Source organism: Scardinius erythrophthalmus (assembly GCF_964197995.2).
Source record: "Scardinius erythrophthalmus genome assembly, chromosome: 6".
Taxonomy (NCBI): Eukaryota; Metazoa; Chordata; class Actinopteri; order Cypriniformes; family Leuciscidae; genus Scardinius; species Scardinius erythrophthalmus.
In genome coordinates, this window is record NC_138226.1 from 29,203,618 (window position 1) to 29,220,068 (window position 16,451).

Here is a 16,451-nt window from a genome sequence, read left to right on the forward strand (position 1 = left end):
GGTAAACCCAGCCCAATCAGCCGGCGATTTGATTTCGCCCTGCAGCTCAGGCTGGAAACCTGTACATTCTTCTATCCTGCTTCTGTTACAAATTTGCGGGGACCAATCACAAACAGGCTTATCCTCCTGGCGCGCTATTTGCGGGTTTAATCCAATCCAATTCCTTTTAACCTCTCGACGATGCTCAATGGCTTCTTTAGGTTTAGCAAACAAATCGCTCAAGTGGGTGTAAATATCACTCACTTTAATGTTTTTTTTTTTTTTTTTTTTTTTCACAACCTGCAAAAATCGCTCTATGCCATTGCTGCAAACTGCAGATCAATGCTACAAACCAACACGTTTGTTGACATGTTTCCTACCTGGAGTTTACGCTGCAAAGTACATCACCCGGATAGTTGGTCTGATTGGTTGAAGGACTATCCAATTGCATACAGAGTCATTTGAACTATGCCCGTTGATCACGCCTCTTGTGCAGTAGAAAATACAGAGCAGACTCCCCAGACTAATGTTCAGGATGTCCGCGGATCCTTAAAAAGTCTTAAATTAGATTTTTCAAATTTAAGGCCATAAAAAGTCTTAAGTCTTATTTTTACTTATGAAAGGTCTTAAATTTTCGATGGCAATTTGACTTAGACATATCTAAATGTTTTCCAAATTAGAACCATCTAATTGCCGTACTTTATTTATTATTCTTTCTTTGTGGATTTGCTTGTTCACGTGACATTTCGCGTCACATTCGCGGCAGCATTACTTCCGTCTCCTGCACGCGAAACAGGAGGAGAGAAGAAGCAAGTTGGTAAAATGTCAGTTGTTCCCAAAAAAGTTTTTGCCTTATATTTATATCATATTATGTTGTTATCATAGGCCTACAATATCATATCAGCAAGAGTTCCGTAAGCTACGTCAATATGCGGTTTAAAATCCTATTCAAATTGCATTTCTCGAAATGCGTTTCAGTCTGACTGCTCTGATAGGATTTCACATGGTTTATGTGACTTTCTCACGCCGCATAAAACGTAACCGTCAGACGTTGTTATAGGAAACATGTTGAAAATCGCTGCCGAAACAAGTTTGTGTTGTTGCAAAGTGCCGGATGAGCTGAAAATGACAATATAACAGACATATTTTGAAACCGGCAGAGATGACATCGCGGAAAAAAGCAGTGCATACCAGCCTCCTCCGGGTCTACCATGGCCTCAGATGATGCATAGTCCAGCGCAGCGGCTACACATTTCCATGTTGTAAAATTTAAATAAGACATCTCTTTTGCAAACCCCTCCATGTTGCGGTTGTTGTTGAAATTGGAATCGAGAATTGTGAAATTTTGGTGTCATAAGCTTATTAGAATACAAGGTTACATGGGTCGAAAACAATAACTACTTTTTAGACAGGGCAGGTAAAAACCCAATCGAGTCTGTACAGTAAAATTATTCTCTGGAAACCCTGCATTTGGTCCTAAAGCAAAATCATTGGACTGTCATCACCACACGTTAATACCTCAACATGTGTCATTGCAGATCTCGGTTATCAGCCAATAAACGGATCCAGCGGAAAGGACCAGATGGAGAGCATGCACATGGAGTTTGGCCCACCACTGAGTACCACAGGTGGGAACCGACTCTTAAATGGATCCTTGCCTTTGGCGTCCAATGGCTACATGAGTCCAGAGCAAGACAGGGGGGTCCACATGGAGAGCTCATCCTCAAGTGGACCTTCAATCCACAAAGAGTTGGAGGTCTTCACCGTGACCTCCATGCAGATACCATGTCGTTGCACTAATTCCTATGCCTATTTGTAGGGGCATTTGCCTTGCGTCATTTAAACTCTTTTAGTGATGTGTGTCTGGGAGGGAAAATAATTTAATTTGGCACACATCACATGTATAAAACATTTGATCATAAGTTACTCGCAACCACCCCGTCCTTTTAACTTTTGGTGGTATGCACTTTGTTTTAAACTAAAATGGAGAAATTATTTTGCTGAGTAGGAGCAAATTGAGTTTTGTTTTGCACAATGACTTCCTTGAATGCCATTTTAATTTTGAATCCAAAACGTTCCAAGAACAATTAAAATATTCAGATACTTGTCCTTCTCTCTAAAGTGGTTTCATTTTGTTATGAGGCTTTTTTATGCCCTGAAATCGATACTTGGAAAGTTTGTCAATGTTATTTTCTCTTCAGTCTTAGTACGATACTGATTGACAGCTTTTGCTGTGAATTTTTATTTTCCCTGCCAAGTTCCTGCCCTTGAGTTTTGTAATGTTGTTGGATTTTGGTTCAGGCTGTTGGGTAATACTTTTGATATGAGTGGCCCATATTATTTTCCTGTAAAGTAGCAAGAAAAAAAAAACTTAATTCCTGGTGAATGCATTTTTTTCAATGTTTGAAACATGAAATATTGTGCATTTTATTTTCAATCAATTTTTTTTTTCTTGAACTTTTAATTATCTTGTTATGCCAAAGCATATCTCTTCATGAATGTATAGAGAACATCCATGGACCTTCGCTGTGCAGCTTTCATGCGTGTGTTCTTGTTTGGAAGTTAAGGTGCTATTCAGTCACTTCTTAAACCTTAGACTATTTTACTCTATTAGATTGTTGTTCTTTCTTTCTGTTGCTGTTATTGCAAAATCTGTCGAAGAGGGTCTTTCTCATTAGATTTATTCAGTCTCAAGTGTGTATCAGTCAGGTTACTGTACGAGGCTTTTTTTTCCCCAGCTAATGTTTTGCATAGAATTTCAGTGTAGAAAATATTTGCTAAACTGATTTCGTATGATAGTAGCTATTAATTGAGAAAAAGTTGGTTATTTGATTACATTGTACTTTATATAAATTCATATAAAAATTGTCATATTTCACACAGAACAAATGGCAGAAATGTAGAACTGCATTATAGACTAACGCATGATTTCCTACTGAAACTATTCTGAATTACAAAGGGACGTCTGACTGTGTTCAAGTGCTCATTTAAACATGAGATTGAGATGGAAAATATTGTTCATGTGTGGATGCCTAAGATTGATGAAAATGTAATTTCTATATTCATTAAATGTTCTGTCATTTAACAATCATCATTGACTCTTGGGTTTGTACTTATGAATTGTTTATTAGAACTTATTAAAATAGAAGCCACGTGCATGGTCATTTGATACCCTTTTTTGTAGATTATAATCCATTGGTTTGCACTTTCCAACTTTGCTGCTTCCACACTTAACATAAATGAGATTAAGATTCAATCCCTGTTATTTAATATTGAATAAATATTCATTCAGCAAAATGTTTAAGGATTCAGGACTTTAATCTCGGGTTCAAATGTTCAGATGTAATCATGTTATGTCAACCAAACTGGATGTGATTTTGAAAACCCTAAACTGAACAATCTACAGAGTACCCCTGAAATGGCCACTAAATAACATTGACGATGCAGAATTCAGTTTGGATCAAAGACGAATCCTGTTGGAAATTGTTGTGCAAAACAAAAACATTCAGTTCAAATTTTAATATTAATGAGATTATAATTCATGTGTTCTCTTTGACAGCAGGACTTCCTTTAAATGGGCGCTGCCATCCTGTGCAGCACCTCAATGGTGGTGACCTGACGCGTGGGAACGTAAATGGGAATTCAACCGAGGTTGAGAACTGTGATCATATTGGGAATGTGGGTGTTTCTTTACATCTTGGTTACTTTGACAAAGGCCTTCCCTTTGGGCATCAAAATGGAGATACAGCTGAGAACATGGAGGACGAAAGCAGTCAGATAGAGCACCGCAAGTCAGTCAGTGTTGAGGAGCAGTATGACCACATCACCTTCAACACCATGCACCTCTATCATGGTTGTTAGGATGTCCCATCCGTACTCATATGCCTTTATATATCCATAGAGAATGTGCTGAATTGCTATAAGTCCATGTACTTTGACAGGGTCACTTGATTTGTATTTATGTTGTAAAAAAAATGTTTGTTTTTTATTATTATTTTCTAATTTTGGCCATTTAATTCAGTTGGAGAATCCCAGAAGCTGTTCATTTTTATGCATTGTTTTTAATAGCATTTATTGTATTAATTGTGCCTACATATAAAATGTAATTGTTTACTGCCAGCCTTTTCTTACATAGTAGCTGTATACTGTATGAATAAAATGGTTGATGAATTGACTGAATCATGAATCGATTTCCACCCTCGACCATTTTTACATTTGTCACCTCTTGTAACGTTAGTATGTATGTAGAACTTGTGGTAAGATAATACGTTGGTGTTCACTGGTTTTATTGACCTGTACAATTTAGGTTATTTTTATACTATAGTTCACACACACTTCTAAACTCAAACGGCCCTCCCTCCTACTTATTATCAGATATATAACTGCAAATGTGAACAACAAACGAACAGTAATCGTTTACCTGTTGTGAAATATCATTCACGTCAGAGACAGAGTACAGTGATCGTCGTATGTTGCATTTCCCGCCCTTAACCGCTAGGAGGACATTGACCTCATTCCTCCTACGGAAACGTCATCGAGGCTGTTCCTCCGACTAAGACCGTACCAACTATTAGAAAAATAGGGGGAACTCTGCCATTTACGTAGTCTGAGATGAACATTTCAGGCAGATTATCTTATTGCTTCTCTTAACCCATAAATACTTCAAACTATTAGTGATATTTCAATCATTGCGTCTCTAAAAACAAAACACAAAATTGATTAACATACATACTGTATGATGATTCTATATTTTCAGTCGCAAATACCCCCCTGTGTTGAACAGGTGGTATAATCGTGTCTCGTGAAAAGACGTCTTGTACTCAGAGAGGAATATTAATCATCACTGTTGTTGTGACATATAAACTGTAACTTTAGGATTTGTTAGTAGGGCTCTAAAAATAATCCCTGACGCTTTTAGTGTAGTTAAAGATGTCTACTCCAGCTAGAAGGCGACTCATGCGAGATTTTAAGCGGTGAGTAGCTGTGAAATGATAAATCTGTTTGGATTAGCTGGCTAGCTAGTTAGCTTCATAACGCTCGGTAGGCGATTATTAAACGTAAAATAAACGATTAAAAACACGACATTTAATGTTGTTCTTATTGATGTGAGTCTGTCGGTAGTATCACATTGCCTGTTTACATTGTGAGGGTTCACAGAAACTCCACGTTTATCTTAGCTTTATTAGCTAGCTAGTGTAAGCCGGTTAGAGAAGTTATTCAAGCTTGACTTGTCTGAATGTGATTATATTTTTTAGACTAGTAATATTTTTAAACTAGTAATGTTTATAAAGTAAACAAGCCTCACTTTGTCATGTAATATCACACGTTTTTAATAAATTAACGTGATTGAGGCACTGAAATCTATGTTGGTTCCGCACAGGCTCCAGGAGGATCCGCCAGCCGGCGTTAGTGGAGCTCCATCCGAGAACAACATCATGGTGTGGAATGCAGTTATATTCGGGTAAGAAGAGAGCAAATCAAGCTGATCGAGTGGAGGCTGAGCCAAACAGGCTAAAAGGCTTCCCACGATCATGGAGAATATGAGAGAATTTTAAAATGGCCTTAATTTTCAGGCCTGTAAGTTAAATGTTATGTTAAAAAATGGATCAACTCCCTGTTAAATAAAGCTTGGGGTCAGTGAGAATGTTTTTTTGAAAGAAGGAATACTTTCATTTAGGAAAGACTAGATGAATTGATCAAAAGTGGACATTAAGATATTTATAATGTTAAAAAAAAAGATTTCTGTTAAAGAAATTGTTATTTTGAACTTCCTATTCATCAAAAGGTCAATTCAGACTGGACCGACTGATGCAGACAGTCACCAGATTACTTACTGCACATCCCTTCTCAGACATGCTAATTCAGCATGTGCAATTGGCAAAAACAAGCTCCTACAGGTGTCACACACTGACCTGACGAAGTGTCTGTTGGCCTAAAAGAATCCTGGGGAAAAAAATGCAACACAGAATTCTGCAAAATCTGAATCAGCACAACTGTTTTCAACATTGATAATACTGAGAAATATCAGCATTAGGGATGTCAATTTTCACAAATTCCCATGATCGATCGTCATTTAAATTAACGATCAATTAATCGATTAATCGTTAGCCGTAATACTGCGATATGCGTCTACTGCAGTGGCTATGGCCAACAGCATCTGCAAATGCTGCTCAAAACGCTATGTTCCTCACCAAATCAATGAGAATGGTTTTAAATATAAATAAAGGGCTAGTAGGATTGTAAAATGTTTGATAATTAAATTAATTATTTAATAATCAAATATAATTAACTACTAATACAACGTGTCACCAACGCCGCCTCGTATGCGCTTAGAATGTGTGACTGTTGTGGACGCGCTCTTCCTGGAACAACTGCACGCACTGAATGAATCTGCTACCGTTAAACTGGAGCACTTTGCTAGCACATTATTTATCTAAAAGAAACGCATCCTATATGAGATTAATCAGATATATTCAAAATAAACATAATATTACAAATTATATCTGCACAAAATGACTCAAATTCAATGCACAAACTGTGAACTTGAACTAAGTTATGTGCCATTCATTCAGAACTACTCGTGTTGTGGACGCGCTCTTCCTGGAGCAACGCGACACGGCAACTAAACCCAAATAATTCACGTTTTATTACAGTATTGTTCTCTTTATAATGTTATGTAATATTACAGTCCCAATAGTCATTATTAGTCGTGCACTGCCGTTTGAGCTGCACGCGCTGAAGCTGACGCTTTACTACAGAGTTAATTCTTAACCAAACGCATCCAATGTGAGATAAATCAGATATAGATAGGCATACACAAAATAAACAGTATTACAACTTACATTTGCACAAAACAAAAGGCTGCGAATACACACGCAAACTTATAGTCATGATGAAGGTGTAAAATGGTCCCAAACATAACTCCGGCGCGGAGTATTGTCGACAATTAATCGATCGTCGATTAAGCGTTGACATCCCTAATCAGCATGTTAGAATGATTTTTAATTATTTAAAAATATATCAAAGCAGCAAACAGTTGCATAAATTGTAGTATTTACAATATTACTGTCTTTATTGTATTTTTTTTTTAATCAAATAATATGGAGCCTTAGTGAGCGTAAGAGAAAAAAATCTTACCGACCCCAAACTTTTGAAAATTAGTTCGTGAAAATAAACACTTTTTTTTATTATTGTTGTCTTTTTTTCTACAATATTTTATTGTGTGCATATTACTCCTTTGAGTTTGAGGGCTTGACAAGAGTAAATCTGGTTCATGTGTGCATTGTTGTTATTTGATATCGTGGTCAACATGCTGTACTTTTAGCGACACAGATGTTTCATGTCAGTTTCCTCCTGCCTTTGACCTGATTATTGTGTTTCATTTTTTTTTACATGCAGTCCAGAGGGAACACCTTTTGAAGATGGTAAGTGTCTGTCTGCTGACCTGGACACAATCACGTGTGGTCAATTGCATGTATAAAGACAATTAGCTGTATTTGTCTTTCACTGATTAAAGATACAATATTGTTTCTGCTCTGCACACAAGGTACCTTCAAACTCACAGTTGAGTTCACAGAGGAATATCCAAACAAGCCCCCAACTGTGCGGTTTGTCTCAAAGATGTTTCATCCTAATGGTGAGTGGTGCTTCCCGTTTGTCTCAAATTAGAAGCCTTGTCAAAGACAATCTAAGCCCCAGCGCTCTCTAAAGTCTACTCGAGATTAAGTACATTCCCAGAATCAACAGAATCTGCTCCTGTAGGTTTTATTTAGTCCCTCATTTACAAAGTTCTGCACATAACATATATAATAATAAAATGTTTTGATAAATTATTTTATTAATAAACCAATTCAACAAAAATATTTAATAAGTGTATTAATGCATATGCATTTCTTGGTCAATAATATACATTTATGACTGTATTTACTAGGGCTGGGTAAAAAAAGTATCGATTTCACTATTTTAATCTATTCTCGTTTTTATGAACCGATATGGATTCTTAAATCACAAGTCTATATGAAACAACGTCTCAGATTTCAAATTGAAATGAACCGAAACCCAGTGTATAGGCGCTTCAGCACGGAATAGGCTATATAATATATAGAATATAGCTCATTATGGTTTATCCCCCTCTCAGTATATATTTGAAGTCTCCATGAAATCAAAATTTGTTTTGTTTTTAAATATATTTTTATTTGTAATTTTTTATGTTATAGGGAATATGTTAGCCTTACTAATATCTATAAGCTGAAATTAGTCACTTGTTCTCACAATTACTGTTTTCTACATGGTGAATGCCACATAGTGCACTATATAGGGGACAGGAAACGATTCAGACAGTGTAAATATGATTTCCATTGGGGCAAATGAAGTCTGGTTTCACGTTAGGGTCACGTGATCCTCCACAGCACGCACACTGCTTCAGTTCAGAGACTCAAAAGCACAGAGCGGATCTCATGCGTGAGTCTGCGCAGACCACAAAACGTCCCATTTAAGCGATATGGAGGAGATTAGGAGGAGAAACGGTTAGACAGATTCAGCATTTCAAACAGCACTGACGAGTAAAAGAGGAAAAAAAACTGGTGCCATTCACCAACACAAACTACACATCCTCAGCATGTTCACTGTTTTGCTTTAGTAACAGTTTCATATTAAATCTAAAAGGGGAATCTATTAGACAGTGGCTGTCAAATGCGGCTTTACTGAGCTCAACGGCTCTGGCCGAGCTGTGATATAAATGAAACGCTATACGCTGATTTCACGCAGCCGTTATTTTGAAATCGAAAGCGAGGCTCCGGTGGGAAGAAAACCAGAAGTGTCGCCTTTAATCACAGGAGAGTCGTGAATGCGATGGCGTATTGTTGTGTTTAATGATGTTGTCAATTCTAAAACTGTACATACATTTCTTTCATACTTCAGACTATATACAGTGAAATTCATTTATAAATAAAATATTTTTTTTTTATATATAGTTCAGAAAGTAAAAAAAGAAGCAGGAATGAACTAGCCTATATACATATCCTATATTGGATATTAACATCCAATAGTGTAAATCGCGGCAGCAGCAGCTTCAGGTTGGTAGTCCAAGGCATTGTTGTTTATCTTTACTTCCGGGGTTCTTCCCACCGGAGCCTCACTTTCGATTTCAAAATGGTGGCTGCGTGAAATCAGCGTATTGGCTGTTTTTAAAAAGGGGAGGAGCTGTACGATATGTCCCGCCCTGTCTTCCTGTTTTAGTGGAGAATACGTCAACACATTAAATAATGCTGTGAAAATATTTCAGTCAGTGGGCCTTAATTAATATAAATGAGTGATTAGTCGATTAATGGCTTAATTGTACAACTAATAGTAGACTAGAAAAATCTTTAGTCAGGGGCAGCCCTAATTAATACCGTTTTGGCGCTCTTTAATGTGGCGTGACGGATCGCTGAAGCAGCAGTGAACTGATCATCTCTTCCTCTTTACTACTAGTTACAGCGCAAAATAAACATATATGGACATCAGAAGGTATGTTAAAAGATACAGTACAACTTACTGACATGCCTACTGTATTTTGTACCAACTGACTCACCGTATAGTTCACACAGCATTAGTTGAGGTTTTTTTTTTTTCTTGAGAAAATTTGACAATAATCAATATTGATTCTAATTGAATCGGAATCAAATTGCAAGCTTGTGAAGTGACACTGAACTGAATTGTGAAATTTGTCAATACCCAGCCCTAGTATTTACACTTTCAATATTTTCAAAGCCATTATCAGTTACTGCGGTCATATTTTCTGTACAGTATTAGGAAGTGTTGTTAATATGTTTTGGAAGCATTTTTAAAAAAAAAAGTTCATGCATGAATTTTCTACTTTATTTATTTATTGACTGTGAATGTAGGGAATATGTTGCTCTAACCTTTCTCTTGCTGTCTTTCTCAGTGTATGCCGATGGCAGTATCTGCCTAGATATTCTTCAGAATCGTTGGAGTCCAACTTACGATGTTTCTTCTATTCTGACATCAATTCAGGTGTGTTAATTAACTTCCTTTTATAAAAAAAAAAAAAAAAAAAAAAAAAAAACAGCTTTCTGTTGCATTTGGGCATTATTAAATCTGAGAATTGTCTAATTAGTTTGCTAGTTTTGATTTGTGGTTTAGAGAGTGAAGTTTTGCTTGCAATTGCAACTTTAAATTTCCAATGGACCCTTTTCACATTTTCACAGTTGGGTAAACTTCTATAGCGGGGAACGGGAGATGACTGCAAATATAATTTTTGTATTTCCATTTGCTCCAAAAAATCTGTGATAGTTTCCACGACTTTCCAAAAGAGTAAAAAAATATAGAGATTGATTATGTTGGTCAGAAGAGAGAAAGATGTCAAATTTGCTGTCACTCCTTCTATTAGTTCTATTAGAAACACCCTTTAAAAGCGTTTATTTATTTATTTATTTATTTTTCATTTATTATTTTAAACAATATATAGTTATACATCTGTATAAAAAAATGTTTTAGTGAAAATATAAAAAGCTTTACTAGACTTGGGATGTTGATAACTGGAAACGTGTCATCACAGTATGTGAAAAGGTTATACCTTTGAGGCCTAAAACTTGATTTCTCTTTCTTTACAGTCGCTTCTAGATGAGCCCAATCCCAACAGCCCCGCCAACAGCCAGGCAGCACAACTGTATCAAGAAAATAAACGAGAATATGAGAAACGGGTGTCAGCGATTGTAGAGCAGAGCTGGAGGGACAGTTGACCACATTCACAAACCCATGTTCTCACTGAAACTTTGTTTTCCTTTTGTTTGGCTCTGTTGTTGGAGGATAGTTTTTCTAATCTCCGTTTTTAAGTTTTTATGCACTTTACTCATGCAAGATTGTGATTTTTCTTTTGTTTCGTTTTATTTCTCTCCCACATTTTGGCCTGGACTGATTTTCAGCCCACATTAGGATCACCGAAAGGGGTGTAATTCACCCCTGGTGTATAAGGCTCGACTAATTTTGCATCCGGCATGAAACATGCAGTAATTGTCCATTTTTGCAAAATGCATTTGCATCTCTAAAGAAAAACACATTATGGATGATTCAATCAAGGCGTTCTAATCTGGATACACATAAATCTAAGTCATAGTAGTGTTGATGAAAATGTTCTTGGTGCTTCATTGTCAATTTTAATATCATGCCGTTAAAAGTGTCCTTTTAATTTCTGTTTTGCTTCCATTTCTTTCTGGATTGGTTATGCTGATTTAGTCACGACTCTTCTTGGCTCTGCCAGAGGTGGGTTGGCATGTTACCACAGGAGTGGTAAGAATCTCTAGTACGCACTGAAAACACATATGATGTTGGTAGACAGATGTGAGGGTTTATATAAATGGTCAAAATATGTTGACAGAAAATGGCAATATGTGTGGAGTATAAAATATATATTTACTAGTTGAAAAAAGAGATTTTGCTGGAATTACTCAAAAATGTCACGAATATCCTTTAAAATACTATTGAGATATAGGTTAACTGCAGTTATTTACTGTTCACGGCTTGCATCACACAAGTCCAATCAATCAAGTCAAATAATGTCTTCAGGTCTTTTTCCAAGCCCTTAATCTCTGCAGATGTATTCCCTGTTACATGCATGAATGGCCGAGTGTGTCCTTTCCTCTACTAATCTCTTGTATATACAAAGTTTTGTGTACAGATTTTGCACTGGTTGGCAGTCTCATTTTCCAGCACTTGTAAATAGGCTACTTAAATAAAAGGTGAAACTACCTTTGTGAGTAATGCATAATTTCTCAAGGCCTGTTCAGTGTTCACACCGAGAATGCTGACTACAAAAGATAACTTTACAATAACTTTATTAGTGTTTACACCAGCAGACGACATTATTTTGTTTGTTCTAAGCCTTTAACATTCATCAAAAGGAGAAAAAAAATCTGAAAGTGATAGTTTCTCTGTGGCGATTATAGTTGTGCTGAGGACTGTGCTATTCTTTCATATTTAGAAAGATTTTTGGAACTATATCATCATTGTCGTTAGTTATTGTACTTTAGTCTGTCAAAATAGCTGTAGTCTTTTCTATTTACTAAAAAGTCTTTCATCTTTTCATTTAATAACAGACAATTTTAGATTCAAATTAGTTGAAACCATAGACTGTAAGAAACCGAGATAATGCAAAGTGGATCATGCAACACAGAAGAGCTAAAGACACATTTTTTGGCCCTCATTTGCAATGTACTTTAAGGCCCCGTCTAAATGTTTACTTTTTTTTTTTTAATAAGCCATAAAACAACACTACTAGAAGCATGGTTTATTATTTTTTTAATGAACATATGTACAGTTATGCAAAGCATAAATACAAAACCGATAGTTGAAAATGATTTTTACAAAAATGCACTATACGTGTGGCTGGATGAAGAGGATACTTCCAATACTGTATAACGTTGATAACTAAGTAACTGACAAGTGAACCCCATCTCAAATATATCCCTAAAAGATATACATTTACTAACTGTTGACCAACTCTAGTTTGTAACATCTCAAAACTGGGTACTAAACTCCTGAATAGAAAAACATCACATGGCAACCAGGTTCACGTGTCACTACCTGTTGTACGATCGGTCTTTTTTCGACCTTTCTAACGCTTTGTCCATTGTCTTCTCGTTGTCTCCTCTGCACTTCGGACAGTACCATTTTCCTTTGGGCTTGTGGTACAGGCCAACGCATGAGAAGTGAAACCATTCAATAGTGCATTCTTCATTATCACACCCTATCATCTCTCCAAAAGACACTTGCTCGCACAGGCAGTAAGTGGGTTCATTGGGATCGATCGGCAGGTCTGTCGGCGACGGCTCCCTGTCCTGCTTGCTTTTGGACCTCTTCTTCTTCTTCGAAGACGTGGATGACGTCTTGGCCTTCTTCTCTTTCGGCGTGCCTGAAGCAACCTCCTCGCTTTGCTCCATGGTGTAACTGGAGTTTTCCCGGTTCTCGGAACCGTTTTTCTGCCTGCGTGAACGCTTTCCGCCGGATTTGTCAACTGAAGTCGGGGTCTCGTCTCGTCTCCGGTCCACAGACGGCTTACTGGCCGACAGCATCGCAGCAGAAAGTGGTGTCATAGTAACGGTTGCTACGGCACTGGGGGTGCTGCCCACCGACACGGTGCTCTCCGGAGAGTCCTGGGAGGCCTGGAAAATCTCACCCTGCCACTCAAGCTGCCGGCTGCGATTCTCCACCATTTCCACCATTTGGCCTGCGATCTGGATCTTTTCGTCACCGAGTTCTTCTGTGCGGATCAAAGAGCGCTGGATGCAGTGAAGGAGACGCCGCCTCTGCACAGGGTCTGATTCATGTCTGTGCTTTTCATAAGCCTCGTCCAATTCATTGAGGATCTCTGCAAGAGAAATAACCAAGGATCCGTGTAAAAAAAATATAATACTGGCACAATGTTTACTGATACTGTATGTCAATCTATGCACTTTTTTTTAACCTTTATTTAACCAGGAGAAAAGATTATAACTTGATTGAGAGCGTAATGAGTAATTGCCAGGCAAATGCAGAGTTATTTAATTAAATATGCACTCATTTGGCATCTGAGCTTTCTTTAAAGTCAGGTTAACCGTGTTTTTTTTTTTTTTTTTTTTTTTGACATATAGATACAAAGATTGTTAACAGGAGGGATTTAATTTATTTAGTATCTTTGCCATCATGGTTTAGGAATAAAATGTTATATAAATAATAAATGAGCAAAGCCCTCTATAAAAACATAATATAAATAGGAATAAAACTGTGAAGTTCGGCATTTTTAGAAAACGGCCTTTAACAATTTGTATTGTAATTGAAATTAACAGATGCAAATAAATTAAGTGTAGTAAAATAAACATTGAAATGTAGCCCAAAATATTCAAATTGACCAGTGCAACCCCCCCCCCCCTGTAGCGTCGACATTTTACATTCGGTTGACACAGCCGCTGACCATTCATGCGTATATGTGCAGTCTTTATGATATTTCAAAGACTATATAGTATTTACGCAACACTAGCACACAACTGTGATTTCAAGCTACCTAAATTTAGACAGGAAGTTTAGTGGCGCTCTTGAATCTGCCAGACCCCTCGACTTCACACTGCATCCGAACAGGATAGGTAGCGATTTCATAGAAGTCGCAACAAAATTGAGTTATAAATGACAAATACATTAACCATACATATTTAACCAACTTTGTAGATTTAACCTCTCAATCAGGGGGGGGGGAAACTGCGAGTTTCACGTGCTAACAGTTAGCTGCTAGCCAGCTAGTAAGTGTGACATCTAACACCCGTTGCTCAAACAATGCAGTATTTTCTTCTTACACGAGTGCGAGTGTATAGTCTCACCTTGATATCTGGCGTCTATTTCCTTCATGAGGGACACACATCTCTGTAGGTCCAGCGGCAAAGACTCGACCAGCTCCAGATACTCCTCAACATATTTCACCACAACATGAGACGACTCGCCGTTTGAAGAAGGGTTCAGCATCTTTTCACACGCATTTAAGAGGTTGGTAGAGCAATAGAAATACGTTTTTAATAATTATTTTATCCTAGTCTTAAGAATCAAAAGTCTGGGAAGCTGAGAAAAGTTACTCATATACGTGTTGTATTGATTTGTGCAGGACCAGTGACGCTTCTATGGCGGAGACTGAGATCATGAATATAAATTACCTTACGCTGACGTTACTCCGTAACCTTCCAAAGGGGTGTCTAGGCATGGAGTCTAATTAATATTCATGAGCAAAACCTTTAACGCAGAATAACGGTAGTTGCGCGTGACGACGCTTGGTGGCGTTTAATATCAAGACTTCGACGCAACGGTAATGTTAGATGAGTGACCGACATGTCTATATTAGTTTTAGGCTTGGTTTTAGTTGAGTTTGATTTTGAACTGGGAACTGTAAAAAAGTCTAGAGAAAAAAAAAAAAAAAAAAAGATTTACAACAAATGTACAAATGAATAAATAAAAACGTGAATTAAAATAAAAAGAAAATCAGTAATACTGTAAGTATACAGTAATAAATTACTTGCAAATTATTAGTTAATAGTTAATTCATAGTTAATATATTGAAGTCTCTACATTGTTAATATATTAATAAGCTATTATAGTACACAAATACTGAGGACTTCATTGTCATTGTAAATAACCAAATTATTATTATTGTTTAATTAGGCCTAGCTCATGTGTAAAGAGTTAGATCATATTTGTTAACAATTAACCGTAAATAGTTCTCACTTGATTAGGTCACAGAAAATGGGAAAATGTCATTAATTAAGTGCTTTTATCCAACCTTTATTTGAAAATAACTGCATTAGTATTAAGTGTCTCTTAAACTATAAAGTTTACTGTGATGGGTAGGGTTTGGGTTAGTGTAGAAAATATAGTATGTGTATAAAATCCATTCGGCTTATTGAGAGTCCTTGTAAACCACATATACCAACATGTGTGTGTGTTTCTCCCTTCTTGTTATTCTGATATTTTAGCTTCATTATCAAGTTTGTAAGATATGTAATATCATTACAGAATAGCCTATTACATTCAGAGTACTGTCAGTCAATCTAAACACCTGTGAATGCCTGTAGTTTTTCATGCATTATTTTAATATCTCACTCAGACATCTTGAATTTTGTCCTTTCTAAATATTCTTTAGATACTTGGATCATTTAAATCTTGTGCTGAAAGGTTAAAAGGGTAGTTGCATTCTTATAACACCATGAATGCCCTGCAGGGGTCACTTATGTTAAGGCAATGAGACTCTGAAATGTTGTTTGTCCTCAACTCTGTTGTTTACTGGAACATCATCTAGATATTATTTTCTCTTGAGCGTATCCTTGTTTCCGTTACAACCCTGAAGAGAAATCCAAAACAGTTATCCTACATTTTTTACCGTGGTGAGAATGACCTTTAAAAACTGTAAGAGTAGGTCTTTGTACATCTGTATTATTAGCGGTAAGAATGTCAGATGACTGAAATGTCATGGTGAGAGGGGAAAATGTGTATAAAGTTCTCCAGAGGCCAGCACAGCTGTCTTCTAGTCTTACAGACTCTGACCCGAGTGGTGTTGTAAAAAAATCACCTCTTACGCATTTCAGTGTCAATGGAGGATTCAGAGTTTGGACCAAATTAGGTTACTTTCCACATTAACTTAATGTCAAGAATCAGGGTGTTGAGAAGACGCTCGCAAGCTAGGGATAATGACCATTTAAACACCTACATATAAAGAACACATTCTTTTGAAGGCTTTTCCCTCATTTAGATGGCGGTGCGGTAAAATCAGGGGAAATGTTTTGAAATGTGTTGTCAACAGGGTGACAAAAAAAGTATAAATTAATTAGTTTTTAGGTCTTTAAGGTAAAATACATGGATTCCAACCCCAGTTAAAAGTAGGGTAAGGTAAGGTTTTTTTAATAAACATTTTTTGTTATACTGGTTGAAACTCTCACTATTCACATGGTGATAGCAATCAG

The 16,451-nt window shown here is 36.8% G+C and overlaps 3 protein-coding genes across 4 annotated transcripts in view; 2 read left to right on the plus strand and 1 right to left on the minus strand.

The window, feature by feature from the left end:
* ankrd10b (ankyrin repeat domain 10b) overlaps positions 1-4,158 on the plus strand; it is a 30,964-nt gene extending 26,806 nt beyond the window's left edge. Inside the window, exons 5-6 of one of the 2 annotated variants that reach the window (XM_081369547.1) lie at positions 1,518-1,607; positions 3,539-4,158. In XM_081369547.1, coding sequence (XP_081225673.1) covers positions 1,518-1,607; positions 3,539-3,840 — 392 coding nt within the window. In that variant the 3' untranslated portion in view covers positions 3,841-4,158. The remainder of the gene's footprint in view (positions 1-1,517; positions 1,608-3,538) is intronic. The other variant, XM_081369548.1, reaches the window with a different exon arrangement.
* A 422-nt stretch (positions 4,159-4,580) lies between these two features.
* Positions 4,581-11,727, plus strand: ube2al (ubiquitin conjugating enzyme E2 A, like). Its single transcript, XM_081368020.1, has 6 exons — positions 4,581-4,952; positions 5,360-5,440; positions 7,378-7,403; positions 7,526-7,615; positions 9,905-9,993; positions 10,593-11,727. The coding sequence occupies exons 1-6, from the start codon at positions 4,909-4,911 to the stop codon at positions 10,719-10,721; spliced, it is 459 nt and encodes a 152-aa protein (XP_081224146.1). The 5' UTR covers positions 4,581-4,908; the 3' UTR covers positions 10,722-11,727.
* Positions 11,728-12,230: 503 nt separating this feature from the next.
* On the minus strand, positions 12,231-14,667 carry ing1 (inhibitor of growth family, member 1). Its single transcript, XM_081368518.1, has 2 exons — positions 14,328-14,667; positions 12,231-13,345 (listed from the first exon to the last, which is right to left on the minus strand). Exons 1-2 carry the CDS (start codon positions 14,467-14,469, stop codon positions 12,558-12,560), a joined length of 930 nt encoding a protein of 309 aa, XP_081224644.1. The 5' UTR covers positions 14,470-14,667; the 3' UTR covers positions 12,231-12,557.
* Positions 14,668-16,451: the final 1,784 nt, after the last annotated feature.

Bases quoted from the DNA above. Each gene is read 5' to 3' on its own strand.
- ube2al (XM_081368020.1), top strand. From the start codon at position 4,909: ATGTCTACTCCAGCTAGAAGGCGACTCATGCGAGATTTTAAGCG. The intron at 7,404-7,525 runs GTAAGTGTCTGT...TCTGCACACAAG, and splicing joins GGGAACACCTTTTGAAGATG to GTACCTTCAAACTCACAGTT. The intron at 9,994-10,592 runs GTGTGTTAATTA...CTTTCTTTACAG, and splicing joins CTATTCTGACATCAATTCAG to TCGCTTCTAGATGAGCCCAA.
- ing1 (XM_081368518.1), bottom strand. From the start codon at position 14,469: ATGCTGAACCCTTCTTCAAACGGCGAGTCGTCTCATGTTGTGGTGAAA. The intron at 13,346-14,327 runs GTGAGACTATAC...TTTCTCTTGCAG, and splicing joins AATAGACGCCAGATATCAAG to AGATCCTCAATGAATTGGAC.